The sequence below is a fragment of the Mus caroli genome, chromosome 11 (genome assembly GCF_900094665.2).
Source record: "Mus caroli chromosome 11, CAROLI_EIJ_v1.1, whole genome shotgun sequence".
NCBI classification, from domain to species: Eukaryota; Metazoa; Chordata; class Mammalia; order Rodentia; family Muridae; genus Mus; species Mus caroli.
In genome coordinates this window covers 78,874,192-78,893,860 of record NC_034580.1, presented here as the reverse complement: position 1 = coordinate 78,893,860, position 19,669 = coordinate 78,874,192, and the positions used below count along the sequence as shown (strand labels likewise).

At 43.3% G+C, this 19,669-nt stretch overlaps 2 protein-coding genes across 3 annotated transcripts; one reads left to right on the top strand and one right to left on the bottom strand.

Annotated features, from left to right (window-relative positions):
• Positions 1 to 1,530: 1,530 nt before the first annotated feature.
• On the bottom strand, positions 1,531 to 3,645 carry LOC110305759 (C-C motif chemokine 4). Of its 2 annotated transcripts, none has more exons than XM_021177850.1 (3): positions 3,491 to 3,645; positions 2,648 to 2,762; positions 1,531 to 1,921 (listed from the first exon to the last, which is right to left on the bottom strand). In XM_021177850.1, exons 1-3 carry the CDS (start codon positions 3,564 to 3,566, stop codon positions 1,834 to 1,836), a joined length of 279 nt encoding a protein of 92 aa, XP_021033509.1. In that variant the 5' UTR covers positions 3,567 to 3,645; the 3' UTR covers positions 1,531 to 1,833. The 2 variants fall into 2 exon arrangements, with proteins under 2 accessions (XP_021033509.1, XP_021033511.1); XM_021177852.2 differs by having other exon boundaries at positions 1,610 to 1,906; positions 3,491 to 3,623.
• Positions 3,646 to 16,971: 13,326 nt separating this feature from the next.
• LOC110305707 (C-C motif chemokine 3) lies at positions 16,972 to 18,525 on the top strand. The gene is made up of 3 exons (XM_021177769.1): positions 16,972 to 17,142; positions 17,685 to 17,796; positions 18,026 to 18,525. The coding sequence occupies exons 1-3, from the start codon at positions 17,067 to 17,069 to the stop codon at positions 18,114 to 18,116; spliced, it is 279 nt and encodes a 92-aa protein (XP_021033428.1). The 5' UTR covers positions 16,972 to 17,066; the 3' UTR covers positions 18,117 to 18,525.
• The last annotated feature ends 1,144 nt before the right edge of the window (positions 18,526 to 19,669 follow it).

The following is a 19,669-nucleotide window of genomic DNA, read 5'->3' as shown; positions in this document are numbered from 1 at the left end:
GTGAAGAAGCTGAATTTAATTGTTTTTCTGTTGCATTTTATTGAAATTTAAGTAGACACCTGATCAGTGGCTAATGTATCAGACATCTCAAATACAGACAGAAGAAACCAGAAATGAAAAGTTGTTTGTTGCTAGCCTGTCAGATCTGCTTTAGATCTGTTTCTATGGAGTAGCTGGGATGCTAGGAGTGGCTGAAGGTAGGATAAGGAAGGGAATTGTGATTGTTGGCTCCAAGATGAAGGTTTGGTTTCACTTTTATACAAAAGGCAAGGCTGAAATTGCTCTCAAGGCTGTCTTCTCCTTGTCTGTGTTACTTGGGGAGACCTCCCTTTGGTAACCACACGAGTGTTTCACCAGGAAAGAAGCCCAGTACAGGGTACTGACCTGTGGATTGATGTTGGCTGCAGTGCTGCTCCACCACACACTGACTGGCCTTTGCCAAGTATTTCCCAGTCTTTAGTTTCTGTTTCCACAAAACAAGAGTTAAACCAGACAGCCTAAGGGTTTCTTTCTCAGCTTCAACACACTTCAAGTCTATGAACCATCAATCAGACCTATGATTCATTCAATTCTACTGTTCTCTCTGGCCTATGTAAAGTAAGTTATGACTAAGACTTATTAAGTAGTCATAGCTTAGGCCATTGATATTTTAGAGCCAAACCGGACACTCTGGCTTCTGTCATCCCATTTGCTTTATGGTTTAGATTGGTGACCCATGACTAAGATGAACTTCAGAAAACCTTGTCCTCTTTCTGGCTGCACCACATCACCTTCCCTCCGTATTACACTGTAGCGCCTATTCACAGACCCACCCCCAACTCGGAATGTCAGCCTGATAACCCTTAGGATCAACATGGTCCCTCTGGATTACTCTTTCACAATGCTTCCCAATCAAATTTACAAGCCTCAGAAAATCTCTTCTCTCTGCATCTCTGTTTCTTCCTTTGTAAAACTGTGGGCACCATCCCCCACTTCATACAGAAGAGCTAGGGGAAGGACTGAAGGTGCTGAAGGGGTTTGCAACCCCATAGGAAAAACAATATCTACTAACTGGACCACCCAGAGCTCCCAGAGACTAAACCACCAACCAAAGAGTATACTTGGAGGGATCCATGGCTCCAGATACATATGTAGCAGAGGATGGCCTTATCTGGCATCAGTAGGAGGGGAGGCCCTTAGTCCTGTGGTGGCTTGATGTCCCAGCAAAGGAGGATGGTATGGTGGGAGTGGGTGAGTGGGTGGAGAAGCACCCTCATAGAGGCAAAGGGGAGAAGGGAGATGAGGGATGGGATGATGGGGTTGTCGAGGTGTTATCAGGAAGGCGGATATAATTTGAAATGTAAATGAATAAAATGATTGAAATAAATAAATAAATAAAATATCATTTTCATTAGAAATATTGGCAGAATTTTTGAGAGCACGTAGCCAAGAGCACTTGTTAGGGTCTCAGCATTTACTCAGTAACTGTGGTTTATACCTAATAGCACCAGGTGGTTTCAACCTAAATCAGAATCGAGGCAAAATCACAACTATATCTTAAAGAAAGATTTATTATGAAAATGCATGAAATCAATTACACAGTCATATCCACAATAGCAGAGAAACAACAATGGTGGACCATCTCCATGGGAGACACGTGTCCTGTAACTAAAACATAAATAATAGAAATAATACTCTCCCCAAAAAACAAAACAAAATAAAACAAAGTCTACACAGTGATTTAAATTAAGAAGAGGGGCAGGAAATCTGAATGTGAGGAGCAAGGGCGCTTCTCAGTGAGAAGCATCAGGGCTGAGGAGGCCTCTCCTGAAGTGGCCCTGCCTCTGGAGCTACTCAGTTCAACTCCAAGTCGTTCATGTACTCAGTGACCCAGGGCTCGCTGGGGTTAGCACAGATCTGTCTGCCTCTTTTGGTCAGGAATCTGTAAAAGAAAGAGAGCACAGATGAGAACCCCATGGGACCTTAGAGGACATCTACCACTGTCCTTTGTCTCAATATATATGCCTATGCTATTGAAATCAAGCCATAGAGACAAACACGTTTAAACCAGAGAGAAAGCTGATTCGATATCTGACTTCCAGTCCACCATTTCCCTCTATTGGCTGTTAATTCTTAAGGAAACAGAAGCTTAAGGATTAGTGGATGTCTGATAGACTCTATTTAACTGCAGACTTGGGAATCTTGTTCTGCTTGACCATTGCTTGTATGGGTAGCCATAGTAGATCATCCTTTCTGGATGACCCTACATTAGACCCCCTATAACTCTGACCCAGAGGTGTAGCTGCAGCCTCAGGGGTTCCCTATATTAGAAAACAACAGGCTTGATAATCAATATGAATATGTCTCCCAATTTTTCAAATGCCCTTTCTACATGCTCTTCTAACATAGTTTAAGCAATCTATCTATATAGTATGTATGCATCATCTTCTGTTTTCTAGTTCCGTAGCGTGTGGCAACTTCCTCCCCAAAAGCCATTCCTGACTCCACACTTTACTGCCCACCCAGCAACCACCAGAACCTCATGACCTCACTGTTCTTTGGCAGAGCTTCAATTGACCCCCTTAGAATTGACCCCCTTCGGTTAGATAACATTTTCACCTGAACCTGGCCCTTTTCAAATCTTGCCCTCATCTCAATGTGTACTTACACCACAGCTGGCTTGGAACAAAGACTGCTGGTCTCATAGTAATCCATCACAAAGCTTCTATGAAGCTGCCGGGAGGTGTAAGAGAAACAGCAGGAAGTGGGAGGGTCAGAGCCCACTGGAAGGAAAAGTGAGGGTAAGGTCAAAACTGTACCAGGCACTGTTCATTATAAATCTTCATTGAGCATTCTTATGGACTACTGGAACCCAAAACATGGTCCCTGAAATCTATGGTCATCCACCCAGAATGAGACTTCTTTTTATTTTTAATTAATTAACTAATTGATTAATTAACTTTTATTTATTTATTTATTTATATGAGTACACAGTAACTGTCTTCAGACACACACTAGAAGAGTGCGTTGGATCCTATTACAGATGGTTGTGAGCCACCATGTGGTTGCTGGGAATTGAACTCAAGTCCTCTGGAAGAGCAGTCAGTGCTCTTAACCATTGAGCCATCTCTCCAGCCCAGAATGAGACTTCTACTCTAACTAGATACTTCTCAAAGAAGAAGGGGGAAAAAATCTAGAAGATTGAAACTAGATCAAAACTCAGAACACCTCTCAATTGCTTCATATTAAAGGTGGGGAAATCAAGGCATAAAGACAAACAAGTTTAAACCAGAGAGAAAGCTGATTCAATATCTGACCATTGGCTGTGAAGGATTCCCTCTCTTGGGAGCTTAAGGATTAATGGCTGTCTAGTAGATTCCATGTTTAACAAGAGACTTGGGAATCTTCCCAGTTCCCTTTGGTTCCCCTACCCAAACCTAACTATTGGGCTGACCCCAGTTGGAAGACTGGACTAGGTGGGGGCTGGAAGCAGCTGGAAGAGTTGACTTACTTGGTGCTGAGAACCCTGGAGCACAGAAGGCAGCCACGAGCAGGAGGAGAGAGAGGGCAGACACGCAGAGCTTCATGGTGTTGCTTGGGGTTAGGTTTGCACAGAGCTGGGACTGCAGGGCCCAGAAGCTTCAGAAGCTGGCTGAGTGCTGTGCTGATCTGAGTTGGGAACCCCTCTTTATAGGGACTCTGGGGCCTAAGACAAGGGTTGGGGTTGCAGGAAGGAAAACGGAATCTCATGAGTAAAGATGATGTCATGGCATCGAGAAAGAAACTGAAGTTGGCTGAAAGTGAGGAGTTCCTGACAGACTGTCTTCCCCCCAGCAGTGACATCACGGAAGAGAAAGGAGGGAGATGGAGTGGAGAAGTGGGGTGCATGCAGGAGGGGGAAGTGGTACACCAAAGATAGTGACTGGGGCAGCGAAAGGGGGTTGTGAACCAGAGAGGAAGGATGCAATGTTCACACCTGCCAGCAAAGGCTTGTGGATAAGAAGTCACTTCACTTGGGGGTCGGCACCTCCAGGCAGTGGAGTCTTCACGTCAATCTTTCCAGGTGGCTGTGATTTCCAGAACAAACATAGGGTGTGACCACAAGAGAGAAGACACTGACCACTCCAGACTCTTCTACACACAGAAATACCATTCAATCAGCATCATTCAGAAGAGTTGGTTTAGCCTATCTAGAACAAGAACAGGAGAGGAAAAAAATAGAGATTTCAGGACATTTTATTGGAATAAGAGAAACAGTTTGAAAGTTTGAAAGACCCAATGAATGTTCTAGTATAAATAAGGATTGATACCTAGTGATAGTGTTTGCTGCAGACAAAATGTGTAGCCAACCTAAGCATATGGGTGTTTTCCAGCCAGTCCCTAGGAACATTTCTCATGTTCCTAGTTGCTTGGGGACCTGTGTAGAAGATGCAGTCTACCAAGGCTGAGGGTCGGGGGACAGTCAAACTCAAAGTAAGGCAAATGAAGGAAACTGGATGGTGGACCCAAGATCTCGCTCACCTTTAGCTCAATTACCCTGACTCACCTGCTTACCCTAGACCTCACACTGCAACATGTTCCTCTCAGAAACAGAAAACAAAAAGTAAAAAACAAGGGAGCCTGGTCTCCTCAGTGCTTCCAAGTTAAAAGCTGGAAAAGAGAGCAGTGCCCTGGGTTGCTTCACAGTCATTTCACAGAGCACAAGTTTGTCCTCCCTCATTGGTCCTCTTTTCCCAGTGCACAGACCGCACCCACCGCTCTGCTACACTTTCTGTCCTCAGCCTCATCACCCAGGTCTTGTGTTCTGTGTTCCCTGCTGCACACAAGCTAGTCTTTCTGATGAGCTTTTTGGGTTGATGGAGAGTCACGCTCACACATCAAGAATTTGTGTCTTTGGGCTCTTAGGTCCTCATGGACTTCATTTCCCATGGCAGTTCAGTTCAGCCTAACTTCCTGCTCATCCTCTTTTTGTCAGAGCACAGACAGTGGAATAAAACCTCATCGTTCCCTCAAGGAGATCTTAGCCTATTGATGGCATGGACAGTGATAGAGTGTCCTGTGAGGTGGGATAAGGTGACACATGAGAGGTAGCAACGAGGCTCAGGGAGTCTTCATGTGTAGGTAGAAAGTTCCAAGTAAGGTCAAAGTTTACTGGGCTAAGGAGGAGCCTCTGCCTACATTAGCCCGTGTCTTTATCACCTTTTAGTGGAGGGCTGTGGAGCCATCTGCTCTGGGGCACTAAGGATGGTAGATGGGAATGGATGATTGATCTGTGAGGAGGAGTCTTATTGTAAGTAGAGCATCCTCAGAGAAGGTGAAGACCATTTTAGAAGTTTAGAATTGGAGTGAATCTCAGACTATATCACATTGTCTTCATATTACAGATGAAAAAAACCAGGGCACCGAGAGGACCCTCTTAAAATTGTAGTGTGGGTTGGAGCCCATGGGCAGTGTGACTTTAAGCTGGTCCTTTCTTCCAGTGGTTGTTTACTCTCAGAAAGTGGGAACTCAAGTATTAGGACAGTCTACAGAGTACCAGAGGGTAGTAGACTCTTGGGAGACATTAAAGATCCACGGAGTAAGCAGAGGTGACCATGTGGACAGGCTGGCATCTCCCTGGGACAGTATGAGGGTTAAGATGTTAAGGGGATCACTAAGCATTGGGGGCCAAGAGTGAGCACATGCTTGGAACTAGGGTGTTAGTAGAGGGCAAAAGCTGAGATGGGGAAGCCAAGGTAGTTGAGACACAGAGCCATTTTGCTAAGACAATAAGCCAAGAAGCGGTATTGCCGGTGCAGTATCTCAGTCACTTTGGGAGAAATGGGAGCAAACACTGAATAGTGGATGGAAGAGACAAGTCAATGGTTATGCAGAGCGAAGGTTCTGAATGGCATCCTTAGCAGAGGGTGCCAGCTGAAGCAGCTCATCAGCAACTGCTAGACTCTGGCCACCAGACCATAGTCACCAGCCACCTTGGCTGTCCCAGGTAGAGGGCATTGACTTCAGAGCATGTTAAATTCCTGAGTGAAACCTCCAGTCTCACCAGTATCTGGAAACTTCCAGCATTTCTTACGAAGCCCCTTTCTTTGGTTGATGCTTGCACATGTGTTTCTATCCCCTTCCCAGTCAAATGAGAGGAGAGAGAAGGGGAGGGAAGAGATATGACAGGGTTAGGAGGAATTAAGGGGAGATAGGATGTATACATGTGTCAAATTATCAAAGAATAAATAAGAGAGAAAAATCTGAAGTCTGTACTTTTAAAAGAAAATTACATTGGTTTGTTTCCCATCTACCAAAAAAAAAAAATGTGCAGTTGCTGTAAAAATTTTAGAAACTACTGGAAGACCCATATCATCAAATCCTTAAGATTTAGGATGACTTAGAATTCTCTATCATTATGTACGGAGTTTTAGTTGTTAGTAACATCCTTTCTCGACTCAGCTCGCCTTCACATTGCTAGTTAACATCTGTCAGGGGTGTTAAGGACTTAGTCATTAACTGAGACACTCATTGAGGAATCTATGCCATTCCATTGCCTGGAAGTACTAACACTTGTATTTAAGGATTCTACTACTTAGGTAGCTCTGTCCATTTGACTGTTTTGAACTTTTCTCTAAATGGAGCTGATGAGCTAGGCAGAGAGTGGGTACTGGTTACTCGGCAAAAATAAAAAGACCTGTGCTTTTATAAGTGAGATGCATTTATTGCATCCTGTTTCACAGCAGGGCAACTAAAGACAATGATAATAGACTGTATATTTCAACAGAGCTAGAAGAAAAGATCGTGAATGTTTTCACCACCAGGAATTTACTTGGTGGATAGACAGATCCTGATTTGAACGTCAGTTATATGGAATGAAATATCACATGGTGCTTATAAACATGTAAAATCTGGGTTTCAATGTTAAATTATTTTTAATTAAAAAAACCAGAGACTTACAAAAATGTAAATGATAGTAATTGTGGTTAGCACTTTACACAGCACTTACCATGAGCCAGTGATAGCCTGAGTACTCATGTATTTCATTCTCTCTGTGGTCCTCTGAAGTAGGTATCATTGTTAGTCCCTGTTACTCACAGAAGCACTAAGCACAGAGGGGTGAATAAACAACAGAAAAACACATGGCTGATACACCACAGATTGGGAAATGAAACCAAGGAAGCCTGGCTCCAGGATAAGTTCATCAGAAAAGGAAACTCACTTCACTATAAATTTCTGTCAAAAGCTTAACAGCCACATCTTGTCAGTACACCGCAGTTCTTGCTTCACGTGATTTGGGGCAATAGAATCCATGAACTTCTCTTTTTTTTTAAAGTCTTAAAAAGTGTGGTAATTTTAGGAGTAGTTTTCAAAGAGATGGGGGTTAGCAAATGGGCATATGTGGTGTTAAAGCAGAAGTGGGACAACAGGGAAAGATTGGGGACAGGAGGAGATGGGAGGGGACAGCGCGGAATGGGAGTCAAGAAAAAAATAATCTACATTTAAAGATGCCTTCCAGTATCCAAAGATACTGCGTGCCCTCCAGTAACCAATATTTTGCCAAAGTTTAATCTTTACATAAAAATGACAAACTTATGTGATTGTTTTCATCTTCAGTAAGTAATAAAATTAGGGGGCTGGAGAGGAGATGCCTCAGTGACTAAGAGCACTAGCTGCTCTTCCAGAGGCCAAGGGTTCAATTCCCAGCACCTAAATGACACCTCACAATTGTATAGGATCCAATTTGCTTTTCTGGTGTGGAGACAGATGTGCAGACAAACCACTTATAGACATAATATAAATGAATAAATAAATCTTTTTTTAAGGTAGTAACATTTATGTATGCCAAAAAAAATAGACATTTTCTTTATTTGTCCTAAATATGGCTATCCGTGGCTGCTATGGGATGCGCCTGTGCCCACGGTACTTCACTCTGCCCTGTGTTTTGCCCTGCCAAGCTGGTGCTCATCATCACAAACAGCTGCCGCAGTACGCAGAGGCGTGGTCTTGGTGGTCAGCAAGTCTGAAGAACAAGGTTCAAAGCCAGGTAGGCAGGCAGGGGCCAGGCCACAGGGAAGTTTCTACATCACTGGAAACAATGAAATGGAATTAAAGAACATCCGAGGAAGAGAAGAATGTCTGGGGCTTTAGCAAGATCTCTTTGGCAAAGCTGGAAAGAAACCTTGCTTCTAATTTGCCGCTTATGGCCCTGCTGAGTAGACAGGAGGTTGAACTTAACAGCATTCATGGGTAGCGAGCAACTGCAGAGCCCTGATTCTATAAAGTATTTGAGTTGCTTTCAATTTGTTTTGTTTCTAAAAGGTTTCTTTATTATTAATCATATACATGTGTGTGTCTATGTGCACCTGATAGCAAGTGCTCATAAAAGCCAGAGGCATCGGATACATCTGGAGCTGAAGTGCATACAGGTGATTGTGAGCTGCCCAGCGTGGGTGCTGGGAATTGAATGCAGATCTTCTGCAAGAGCCCTTCCTTCACAGCTGTGTCATCTCTCCAGCAACTGCACTCCCCTGTCACACCTCCACCCACTGCCACCACTGTCTCCTCCTTCTGTTGCCCACTGCCACAGCCCCTCAGTTTTAATTCCCAGTATAGACTAGTGTAGGTGTCTAAATAGATGTAGGAAGTTGTGGTAGCAGACAGTGTGACTTCCTTGTTTCTGATTTGGAAGCTTGAAGGGACAGGATGTTTTCCTGGAATAGATGATCCAGGATTCAGGGGGTGGGTGGAGTCCAGTATCAAGATATATAATATACCATCTAATCTACTGTGAATAATCACGTGCGTTCGTACACACACACACACACACACACACACAGAGAGAGAGAGAGGAAATGGCAAGAACACAGGCAGGAAATGAAGGGCTCACTGCAAGAGGAAGAGATGGCATCTGTGAGTCCTTGTCTCCTGGATGTGAGAAAGAGGCCTGACTGCAAGGATGCTGCTTCTGCCTTTGAGTGATGGAGTCTGGCCTACTTCAACCTATGGAAGGCCAGACATAGACTTAGAGTGTTATCATTAGTTAGCCCACTCATGGGGCTGGTGATGTCAAACAAGAGCTGAGACTGGTATCCAGGGAAGTAGAACCTCAGTGGGGAGACTAGAAAGAAAACAATAGGCAGAGCTGGATTGTGGGAAACGTGAGAAGTGAGAGGAGGTAGTGGAGCAGTCAGAAGCAATGACAAGGAAGATGAGTTGCCGCACCAGAACTCCCTGGATCTATAGATAGGATACTCTCCTGGATTGAGGTGGGGTCTTGAGAAGGCTGGAATGAACTGGAAATCTAGGACATAAATTAAGCCAGTCCACACTGAGGGTGTCTATTGTGCTACTTTCTGTCCTGCCTACCTAATTGATCTTGGTGTTTCCCCTGAAAATCTTGCCTCAATGGTCTTTTTGTAATCCTTCTCCTCCCATTAGTATTTCAGCTCTACGCTACATTTTAATGCAGATGATATCTTTACCAAATCTGTGATCTGTTCACTTGCCTCACACTACGTGCCAGGTCTTGTAGCTTTGTTGGAGATACAATGGAAAATAACACAGACCATGAAGTGTATTGATGACCAGGTCCATGTGTGACCCAAGCAAGCCATTTTTCCTGGAAACATCAATATGTTGTCACCTAGAATATTTCTGACATCTGCCAACTCAACCCTTCCATGACCTATGCAATGTGTGTGTTAAGCATGTACTATGTATATAATAAGTCATCTTTCCAATCCAAGTGAAAACACATGGTAAAGGGCTATTTCCTGGTTTGGAGATTGATGCAGAAAGTCTTAAAATTCTATAAACATTAAGGATCTCATATCCCATCAATTACCTTCATTTAAAAAAACCAATCAAAGAGTACACATGGAGGGACTCATGGCTCCAGTCTCATATGTGGCAGAGGATGGCCTTGTTGGACATCAGTGGGAAGAGCGGCCCTGGGGCCTGAGGATGTTTGATGCCCCAGTGTAGGGGAATGCCAGGGTGGGAAGACAGAAGTGGGTGGGTGGGGGAGCACCCTCAACAAGGCAGAGGATGGGGGATGGGATGGGGGTTTCTGAAGGGGAGACCTAGAAAGGGGGAAACATTTGAAATGTAAATAAAGAAAATATCCAATTTAAAAGAAAAAAAAAAGAATGAAATTCTACAAATTAGAGACTAGGTCAGGAGACCCACCAAGTTAGACTCATCGTGTGCTAGGATTTGGTTATCTGGATGCCACTAACTAGATGTGGGTTGAATTTGGTTAAAACAGACCAGGCATCATTTAAATTTTAAAACAAAAATTTTACATAGACCCACTGCAGTGCGGGCCATAATTCTGGAAGTAGGAAGTACCCATTGCCAGAAAAGTGATGACACAGAAGTTGTCATTTCCCCTTCTACCTTCCCCAGCTTTTAGAATCCAGTCCTCAGAATCTGAATCATAGGCATGAAGGTGGCTTCCTACGAAGAGAGAAGATTGTGGTGGGGGAGGGGCTGATGACTGGGAGACAGAAGCAGTAGATAGATAACAACACATGGTCTGATAAGTTCCTGTTGAGAGTGGGCAACTTCTAGGTGTTGTAGGGTGACTGTGTGTGGTTTTGCTTCTGTGACAGGGTCTCATGTAGCCAAGGCTAGCCTCAAATTCATTATGTAGCTGAGGATGACCTTGAACTTCTGGTTCTCCTGCCTCCACTCCTGGTTTTCCTGGAATGTGGTTTCCAATGAAATGAGTGATTATGATGCTTTTCTTTAGAATTGGTAGCAGATAGAAAGAAACATGTACGCCCCTGTCCTGATGAAGCTGCCATTGCCCTTGCCCTTGCCTTTGCTTTGTCTCATGCTACCAGTGTTAGCAATCATCCAGAAGAACGGAAACAGAGCCTGTATGCTTTAAAGGCTGTAAAGCTGAAGGACTGGGACACATGTTTCTAGAAGCTACCAGTTCACATAGCAGTGTGAAGAGGGGAAATTTCACAAGGCCCCGCCCCTAGATGAAAAGCTATAGGCAAGCAATAGGCTGCTGAAAGAGGGATGATAAGTTTTCTTCAGGGATGAACCAATAGGCTATCCAAATCCAAGTGATCAGCCCTAAATACATGCATGTAAGAGCAATACTAAATGGACTCAATAGAGTGTGTGTGTGTGTGTGTGTGTGTGTATCAGGAACAACTGTAGAAGAAGAAGCCATGAATTTGAGAGGGAGTTTGGGGCATAGGAGAAGTTGGAGAGGTAGAGTAGTGGAAAAAATGTAACTCAGTATGTGGGAGCCAGCAGAGTGTCAGTCGCATAAGGCAAGAAGAAAATCTGGTTCAACACAACTCAGCAGCCCATGTTGATTCAGACCTCTAGAGTCTGACCCTGGGCAGTCTATCTTACACATTTTTAAGTGCAGTACAGTTTAGAAAAAAAAGTTTCCTGGTGTGTCTCAAACCCCAGTTACATCGAAACTCTTCTCCAAGTCCATGTCACTTCGTCTGTGAAGATGGGTTCGAGGGATAGGCTACATGTGTTACCTTAAAGGGCTAGAGGGGGATCTGATGTGGTCTTGGTCACACAGAGAGTGTAGAGATCATTTGGGTTCTTTGCCATTTCTGGTCCTGCTTGTGGGAGCTTGGGGGATCCCCTGGCCATACAGATAACACAAAGGTCACCTAGACGATTAGCCACTTCCGGTCCTGCTTATGGGAGCTTGGTGTGGCCTGGCCGTACAGATAGTACAGCTCACCAGGTGTTAAGTACCTCTAGTCACAGTCTTCTGGGTGGAAAAATAGGTTATACATCTCTCCCCCTGAAGAAACAACCACGTGTATTCAACATTCCTGGTTTCTCAGAACTTATCTTGTGAGCACAGGGGCATTTGTGCTCCCAACAACAGTACTAATGTATGAAAGTATCAAAAATGCTACAGCATAACAATAAAAAAATGTTTAAGGACACAGAAGACAAAAAAAATTTTAAGCCATTAAACTTAGCCTCTAGTCACTAGTAATTCATTTCCACTCCTTTTTAGATGAGAATTCTTTTTCATTTGTTTCTTTGTTTTTCAAACAGGATTTCTCTGTGTAGCCATGACTGTCCTGGAACTCAATCTGCAGACCAGGCTGGCCTTGAACTCACAGAGATTTACCTGCCTCTACCTTCCCTGGTGCTAAGATTAAATAAATGCATGTGCCACCACCATCCAGGAAGATTTATTTTTTATGATTTATTAATTTTTATTGGATGCATGTGAGTATTTGTCTACACATATGTATATACATTGTGTGAGTGGCTTGTGCCCAAGAAAGTCAGAAAAGGATATTGGGTCATCTGGAAATGCAGTTACAGGTGGTTGTGAGCTATCATGTGAGTACCAGCTACTAGGCCCACAAGTCCTGCTGAGTCATCTCTTTCAAGCCCCCACTATGAGAAATCTTGATAGAAAAATCTCAGAATCAGGAAAAGTTCAATCTTAGCAAGACTTTGATGTTATAAGCAGCACCTCAAGTTGTTCTGGTAGTCCTTTCATTTTGGGAGACAGTGAGATACATTTCATTTCAAAATGCAAAATGCCTTAGCAAGCTTTCTTAGCAGGCAACATTATTTGCTACACATAGACTGAGAAACTGAGAAACCTAAGCAGAGGTCTGGAGACATAAGTTTAGGTCAAAAATAAGGTCCCAAGGTGAGACATATCCAGCCAGCTGCAGCTGCTGAGAACTACTGGGTCCTATGATGTTCTTTTTTGCACTAAAAGAGATAGCGTTTCCTAGCAACCCTCCCTTTCCTGCATACTTTTCCCTCAGAAGATAGCAACACCTCCTGGAAACCTGAAGGGTATTCATCACTCCTCTTCCGTAGCAGCCATTAATTTAATGGCTAGAAATTCTCCAGAGAGTCGGGCCAGAGCCATTAGCAGCCTTTGTGCCTAAAACAGGCCAATCACTTCAAAAGTCAACTTGCCATAAACCTCTTACCCAATCATGCGATGCCAAGACTTAGAAATGCCCCTTCCCCGCTTCCGGGGGGGGTGGTCTTTTTCCTTTAAAAACCCCTTCCCCCAGACCTTGTAGTCACTCACCTAACCTGCTGCATCAGGGAAGGTTTGCATCTGGAGCTCGAATAAATCCTCGTGTAAATTGCATCAGAGTCTAGTCCTGATGGTCTTTGGGTTTTGTGATCTGGGCATAACAATACCTGACTACCTGACTTCAGTCCCTGAAGAGAGGAAGCTGGCGAATGCTGTCCTCTGACCTTCACATACATGCTGTGTCACATGGCACACTCACATGCACATGAACACGTGTGAATGCACAACATGCAATGTAGTAATAATAATAATCATAATAAAGTAAAATTTGAAAAATGAGGGGGAAAGTGACTCTGTAGACACTTGGAAGGGACAGACTGCCCAAGTGTGTCCTTGGTTTGCTTATGCCTGAAGCCCTCCACCGTTTTCTTGGATCTAACCTGTGAACTCCAACTCCTCTGGAGAGATTTTAAAGTCTCCTTGGTTCAACCCACCACAACTTAGCTTCACCATCGCTGTTCCCCAAAATTCTCTGTCATTCCACTGAACCCACAAAGTTATACCCTACCACTCTGTTCATATGCATTCAAATTTTGTGTGATTCTTTTTAATTTTTTTGAGATTACAATTACATAAATTTCCCCTTCCTTTTCTTCCCTCTACACTTTCTCAAACTCATGACCCTTTTTTCTTTGTCATTACATATATATATATGCATGTGCATATTGTGTGTGTGTATTATATGTGTGAGAGATAGATAGATAGATAGATAGATAGATAGATAGATAGATGGTGTGCATTTTTAAATACATAAATACAATCTGGGTCAGTCTAGATAATGTTATTTGTTACTTGTATGTATGTTTTTAGGGCTGACCATTTAGTATTGGGTAACCACTTGATGACCTCTTTAGCTCTCTTCCCTGAGGAAGACTATCCCCTACACCCCACTCCCAGCATTCCTTAGCTGCCAGAACTTCTTTGTGTAGGGTTGAATTCCTCCTTCCCTGTTAGCTTGTCTATTGGTTTTGTTCTTGTTCAGATAATGCTCAGGCAGCCATGTTGGTGATACTGCAGTGGAGTAGCTTCTATGGTATTTTTAGGAGACACAGTATCACAGCAGACTTCCTGCTTCTCCGGCTCTTACAATCTTTTTGTCCCCTCTTATCCAGTGGTTCCTGAACCCTAGGTGCAGCAGTTGTGCGGCTCCACAACCCTGAAGTTAGGTAAGCTGTGGATTTCTGTAATGTCTTTGTTGAAAGGAGAAGTCTCCTTGACTTTGTGCCTTAAGACCCTATCAAAATGGCATCCCTTCTATGAAGGCGCCCTGAGTCCTACAGAAAGCTATTCCTCCCTCCCACCTCCGAGATTTTCTTCCCGTGGTACTTCCTGCCAAGTTCTATGATCCCTATTCACTTACTTCAACTGTCCCTGCTAGACTATGGAATCTACAGATAAAGGCTACTAAAACAAAAACAAAAACAAACAAACAAAAAAAGAGCTCAACTATTTGTCACAGCAAAGTATCAATCAAACAGTTTGGCAAAAACTACCAAAACTGTTTTCAAGGGCTAGAGAGATGGTTCAGTACTTGTTCTGAAAGCATGAGGCCCAGAGTCCAGATGCGCAGTACCTTCCTAAATGCCAGTGGGCATGGTGTTCTGCTGCATAGATTAAACACATTAGCAGTAGTGTCTGAGTCACCAATAGTGCATCAGTATTGCATCGAGGAAGGAAATAAAGGCACTTCTCCACTTGGAGTCACTTAACCAAGATTGAGTCTAGGTTTGAATTCTTCACTTCATGCTCCTTGTGTCCTCTGTCCTCTGTCTGTTGCATGAGACTGAAACTGTGTCTGCCTGAAGGCTGTCTTGACAATCTGTCTCCATATCTGTCCGTGTGTGACTCTGTCTCTCTATGTCTGTGTGCCTCTGTCCCTTGGGTGACTGTTGTGTGACTATGTCAGTTGTGTGACTGTCCCTATCACAGACTTGCTCTGTATTTATTGAACAGCACAGAAAACATCACCTGGGGAAAGAAAGGGACACATTATAGGAATCTTTAACAGGATTGGATTAAGTCACTGGCTCCAACTGACCCAGACAACAAACTGTACTACAAGCATCACTGCATATCAGCCAATATCTATAAATGGGTTTTCATTTTAGAAGAGTTCTTTCAACATCTATACTTGCTGCTTTCAGCAAATGGTACACATGCCTTGTTCTGGATCCAGAGGGTGGAAGAGTACACAATTTAAGATTATGCCAATGCTTTTGCTTAGGTTGTAAAAGCTGATCACGTGAGAAACCCAAGGCAAATACTGCTGATTGTTACATCATTCTCTTAAAGGCTGAGTACACAGTAGGAGAGCAGACTTAAGTCCTAAGTGATCGCAGGTACATTATTAATTCTGAGTGTGAGACCCAGCAAAAGTTCCAGTCTCTTAGAATGTAGGAGACATTTTTAAAATCATAATATTGCATCACCACAGCCTGCCTGTCAATTCTAGTCTTGGAGTGCAAAGATTGGGGATAATATGGCAGACCAGCCACATTAGTGAGCTCTGGATTTGATTAAGAGACCCTGATTCAGCAAGTAACATGGAACATCGATGGGAGATGATTCCTGACATCAGTCTTGCATCTCTACATGCACATGCATGCACACACACACACACACACACACACACACGCATGCCCACTCACAAGCACCTTCTTTCAGACATGATGCTACACACTTGTAATCCTAGCACTCCAGAGCCTGAGGCAGAAGGATCATAAATTTTGACTACCTAGTGAGACCTTGTCTCAGAAGTTAAAAGCAATTAAAAGTAAAACACTGGATAACTGCTTACTTTTAAACTAGTGATATTGAAAATGCTTTAAACTAAGTGAGTTCATGAGTATGTGAGAGGACAGGAAGATAATATCTCACCAAATAAAAATTTAAAAAATCTCAAAATATAAGAAAATTAACCACTCACAGGCCCATCGCACAAGGTTTTAATAATTCTTTAAATTTTTATTTTTAGCGATTTTAAAAAAAAATTCCAGTATTATTTATTTATAATGCCTGGGTTTGGTGTGAAAAACTGTATATTTCCAGATATTTGTAGAATTCTTCACTTTGTAAAACTTGTATAATGTTTCTTGATATTTTTATCACCGATGTTATGAGTGTATTTATGTCATTTTATTAATTTTAAGAGCTTCATAAACAAGCAATCCAATGTATATACTATAATTTAATCTATACTTTTTTCATAGTGAAAGGTTTTGTTTCTTTAGTTTCAAGTTATAATGACAGTGGACCAGCTGTCTCAATATTTAAAGATGGCTTTACATTTGGGTTGTTTCCACAAAAATCTTTCCTAGAAAGGCTATTTCTAGCTTAATGGAAAAAAATATTTTTAGGCTTCTCACATATTAACACCCACACTTGAAGTATCTTTATGATCCACAACTAATGTTCAACCCAGTGGCCTAGTCACTCTGCGGCTGATGATTGAACAAATGTCTTAAATGTGACCGCGTCTTCCCCATTGCTCGAGCTGGAGATGCTTTACCTCAGTCCCTCACCGTGGTGGTAGGAGGGGCTGTGTGCCACCATCCACAGCTATTCTTCCATGTGGTTTGAGAAGCTGAGAAATAACGAGAGTTTCCTTTCCATGGCAAGGAACAGGTTTGGAGTGTTTATTCACGGAACGGTTCTCATGAGATGGGACCGGCTAAGAATAGCCCTGGGTTGACACTGTCCTACCTCCTCCTGCTCATAAGAGAAACTACTTCCCCACAAGAAGAAAGAACAGGTCACGAGTTGAGAGCTGAGACTTATATCTCAGAGATGCTATTCTTGGATATCCTGAGCCCCTGTGGTCACTGGGGACCCTGGGTTGTGTAATATCCATCATGACACCATTGCTGTGCTTAAAATTTTCCCTCCTCAGCCCCAGATTCCATTTCCTCATCTGCTAGGGCTACCTATAAGAGGAGGGGCACATGGCTTCAGACACCAGAAGGATACAAGCAGCAGCGAGTACCAGTCCCTTTTTTGTTCTGCTGACAAGATCACCCTCTGTCACCTGCTCAACATCATGAAGGTCTCCACCGCTGCCCTTGCTGTTCTTCTCTGTACCATGACACTCTGCAACCAAGTCTTCTCAGCGCCATGTGAGTCTACACTGCTACAGGATGTGTCCCCAGTCTCTGGTCTAAGGCAGACCATAGCAGTCTTTTCTGTGGTTTCAGAGTCTACAAGAGAAAAGAAACTGGTCTTTCTCTTTGAGATTTTTATTTTCCTCTCTATGGTGTAGAAGGGTCTAACCTTTTATAGGTACCCAGAACTTGAAATCACAGTAAGGATAGTGCTGTCATGTACTTACTAGCCAGCCCTGGGATTCTTAAGGAGCTCTGCCTCTGGGATGTCTTATGGTGATGCCCTGGTGTCTTTTTTGCTGACTTCTGGTATTAGAGAAAGCTGTGGGAAAGACACAGGGCAACACATAGAGGAAGAGAAAGCCCACTGTGAAAATATAGATAGAACAGAGACAGAAGCAATGACATTTCTGGTCCCAAATGCCCAAATGCCTTCCAGATCCTTAGCCTTCCAACTCCCACCCCAAACAAGGCAGCCTTCCTCGCCTCTTAAGTTGTTTTAGGTATCCTACTCTGTTCAATGATGACTTGAATTTGTTCTGTCCCTTCCCCTACAGATGGAGCTGACACCCCGACTGCCTGCTGCTTCTCCTACAGCCGGAAGATTCCACGCCAATTCATCGTTGACTATTTTGAAACCAGCAGCCTTTGCTCCCAGCCAGGCGTCATGTAAGTTCTGTTCTCATGCTTTTCCTGATAAAGTGGGGTGAGGTACAGTGTAAGAGAGGATTTCTCAGTCATGGGGTGGAGGCGGGGGGGGGCGGTGTCACAAAAAGGGAAGCACAGGATCATCTAAAGGGTGCCAGTGAGAGGACGGGAGCGATGGAGAAAACACAGAGGAAGTCAGACTCTCTCATTGGATATTTAAGTTTCTTGATCCTTACCTCTCTCTGTGTAGTTTCCTGACCAAGAAAAACCGGCAGATCTGTGCTGACTCCAAAGAGACCTGGGTCCAAGAATACATCACTGACCTGGAACTGAATGCCTGAGAGTCTTGGAGGCACCGAGGAACCCCCAAACCTCCATGGGTCCCGTGTAGAGCAGGGGCTTGAGCCCCAGAACATTCCTGCCACCTGCATAGCTCCATCTCCTATAAGCTGTTTGCTGCCAAGTAGCTACATCCAGGGACTCTTCACTTGAAATTTTATTTAATTTAATCCTATTGATTTAATACTATTTAATTTTGTAATTTATTTTATTGTCACACTTGTGTTTGTTACTATTTATTCTGAAAGACTTCAGGACATGTTCCTCAACCCTCATCCCCCTCCCAGTTGGTCACACTGTTTGGTGACAGCTATTCTAGGTAGACATGATGACAAAGTCATGAACTGACAAATGTGCAATGGATGCTTTGTTTATACCAGAGAAGTAATAAATATGCCCTTTAACAAGTGACTGGTGTTGAGTTTTATTTTATTTTATATTTATTTTTATTTTTATTTTTCTGGAAAGTCAGACTTACTGGTTAAGAGGAATAACAGCAAAGAATAGGAAGCTGTGAGTGGAAGTTGGGAGTGTGGTGGGAAGGGGTGGGGAGATGAGAATGGGGAGACTTCCATGAAGTAGATTTCTCCACTTCATAATGGAAGTGTGGATCTGGAACCCTAAAATGGTGGCTATTTTATAAATCAACTCATAATGAACCTTCACTATAAAAAGTCACCATTTAAATAATTTTATCATCCAATGGAGTATTAGTCATGCAGACCACAAATCAAGCTTTCTTAGGAACAGTTTTGAGGATTACCCTAAACTTGGTGTTATTTTTATGCCTTGTCCATTTGATATTAGTTTTTTGTTTTGTTTTGAGATGCAGTCTCACTATGTAGCCTTGTCTGGCCTGAAACTCAGAGGTCTGCATGCCTTTGCTTCCTGGATGTTGAGATTAAAGGAGTATGTCACCATGCCATGCATCCCCTAAAAACGTATGCATCAAAGGATTGGTCCCAGGCACAGCAGGGTTCAGAGGAGGAGCCTTTGGGAAGTGATTGGTTCACAAGGGCTCTGACCTCATGGATTGTATGAAGTCATACTTTAATGGGTTTGGAGATTTGGATGGGCTTTCTGTGGTAGAAGCAAGACCTATTTCTTGGTTTCCACTAGCAGGCAGCTTTTGTCCACATGCTTCTGTCATGATAAGGCCTCGCCGTCTTGCTGAAAGTACCCTAGCCAATTTCAGCAACCATGTGCCAAAATAAACCTTTCTTCCTTTGAGCTGAGTTTCTCTGCCTAAATTGGAGGAGACTTCAGTCCACCTGCCAAAACAGCTACAGCTGTCATGGCCAAGGTGGAAATCCTGCCTACGCTCTGAGCGACATTACATGAGTGCCTTTGTTTCAGTCACCATTGTTCTAGGTGCCCTGAAAAAGTTCCAGAAATATCAGTTTGCCTACAGTAGCCCAATAGCATCAGAGGGCACTGTGGCACAGCCAGAGAGCCATGAAGCCAACACAGCAGTCCGATGCACACAGTCCAGCAAAGATGAGGTGGATGCTGTCTTCACCATTGTGCTGTCTTTCACCCTGGGTTTCTGATCTCT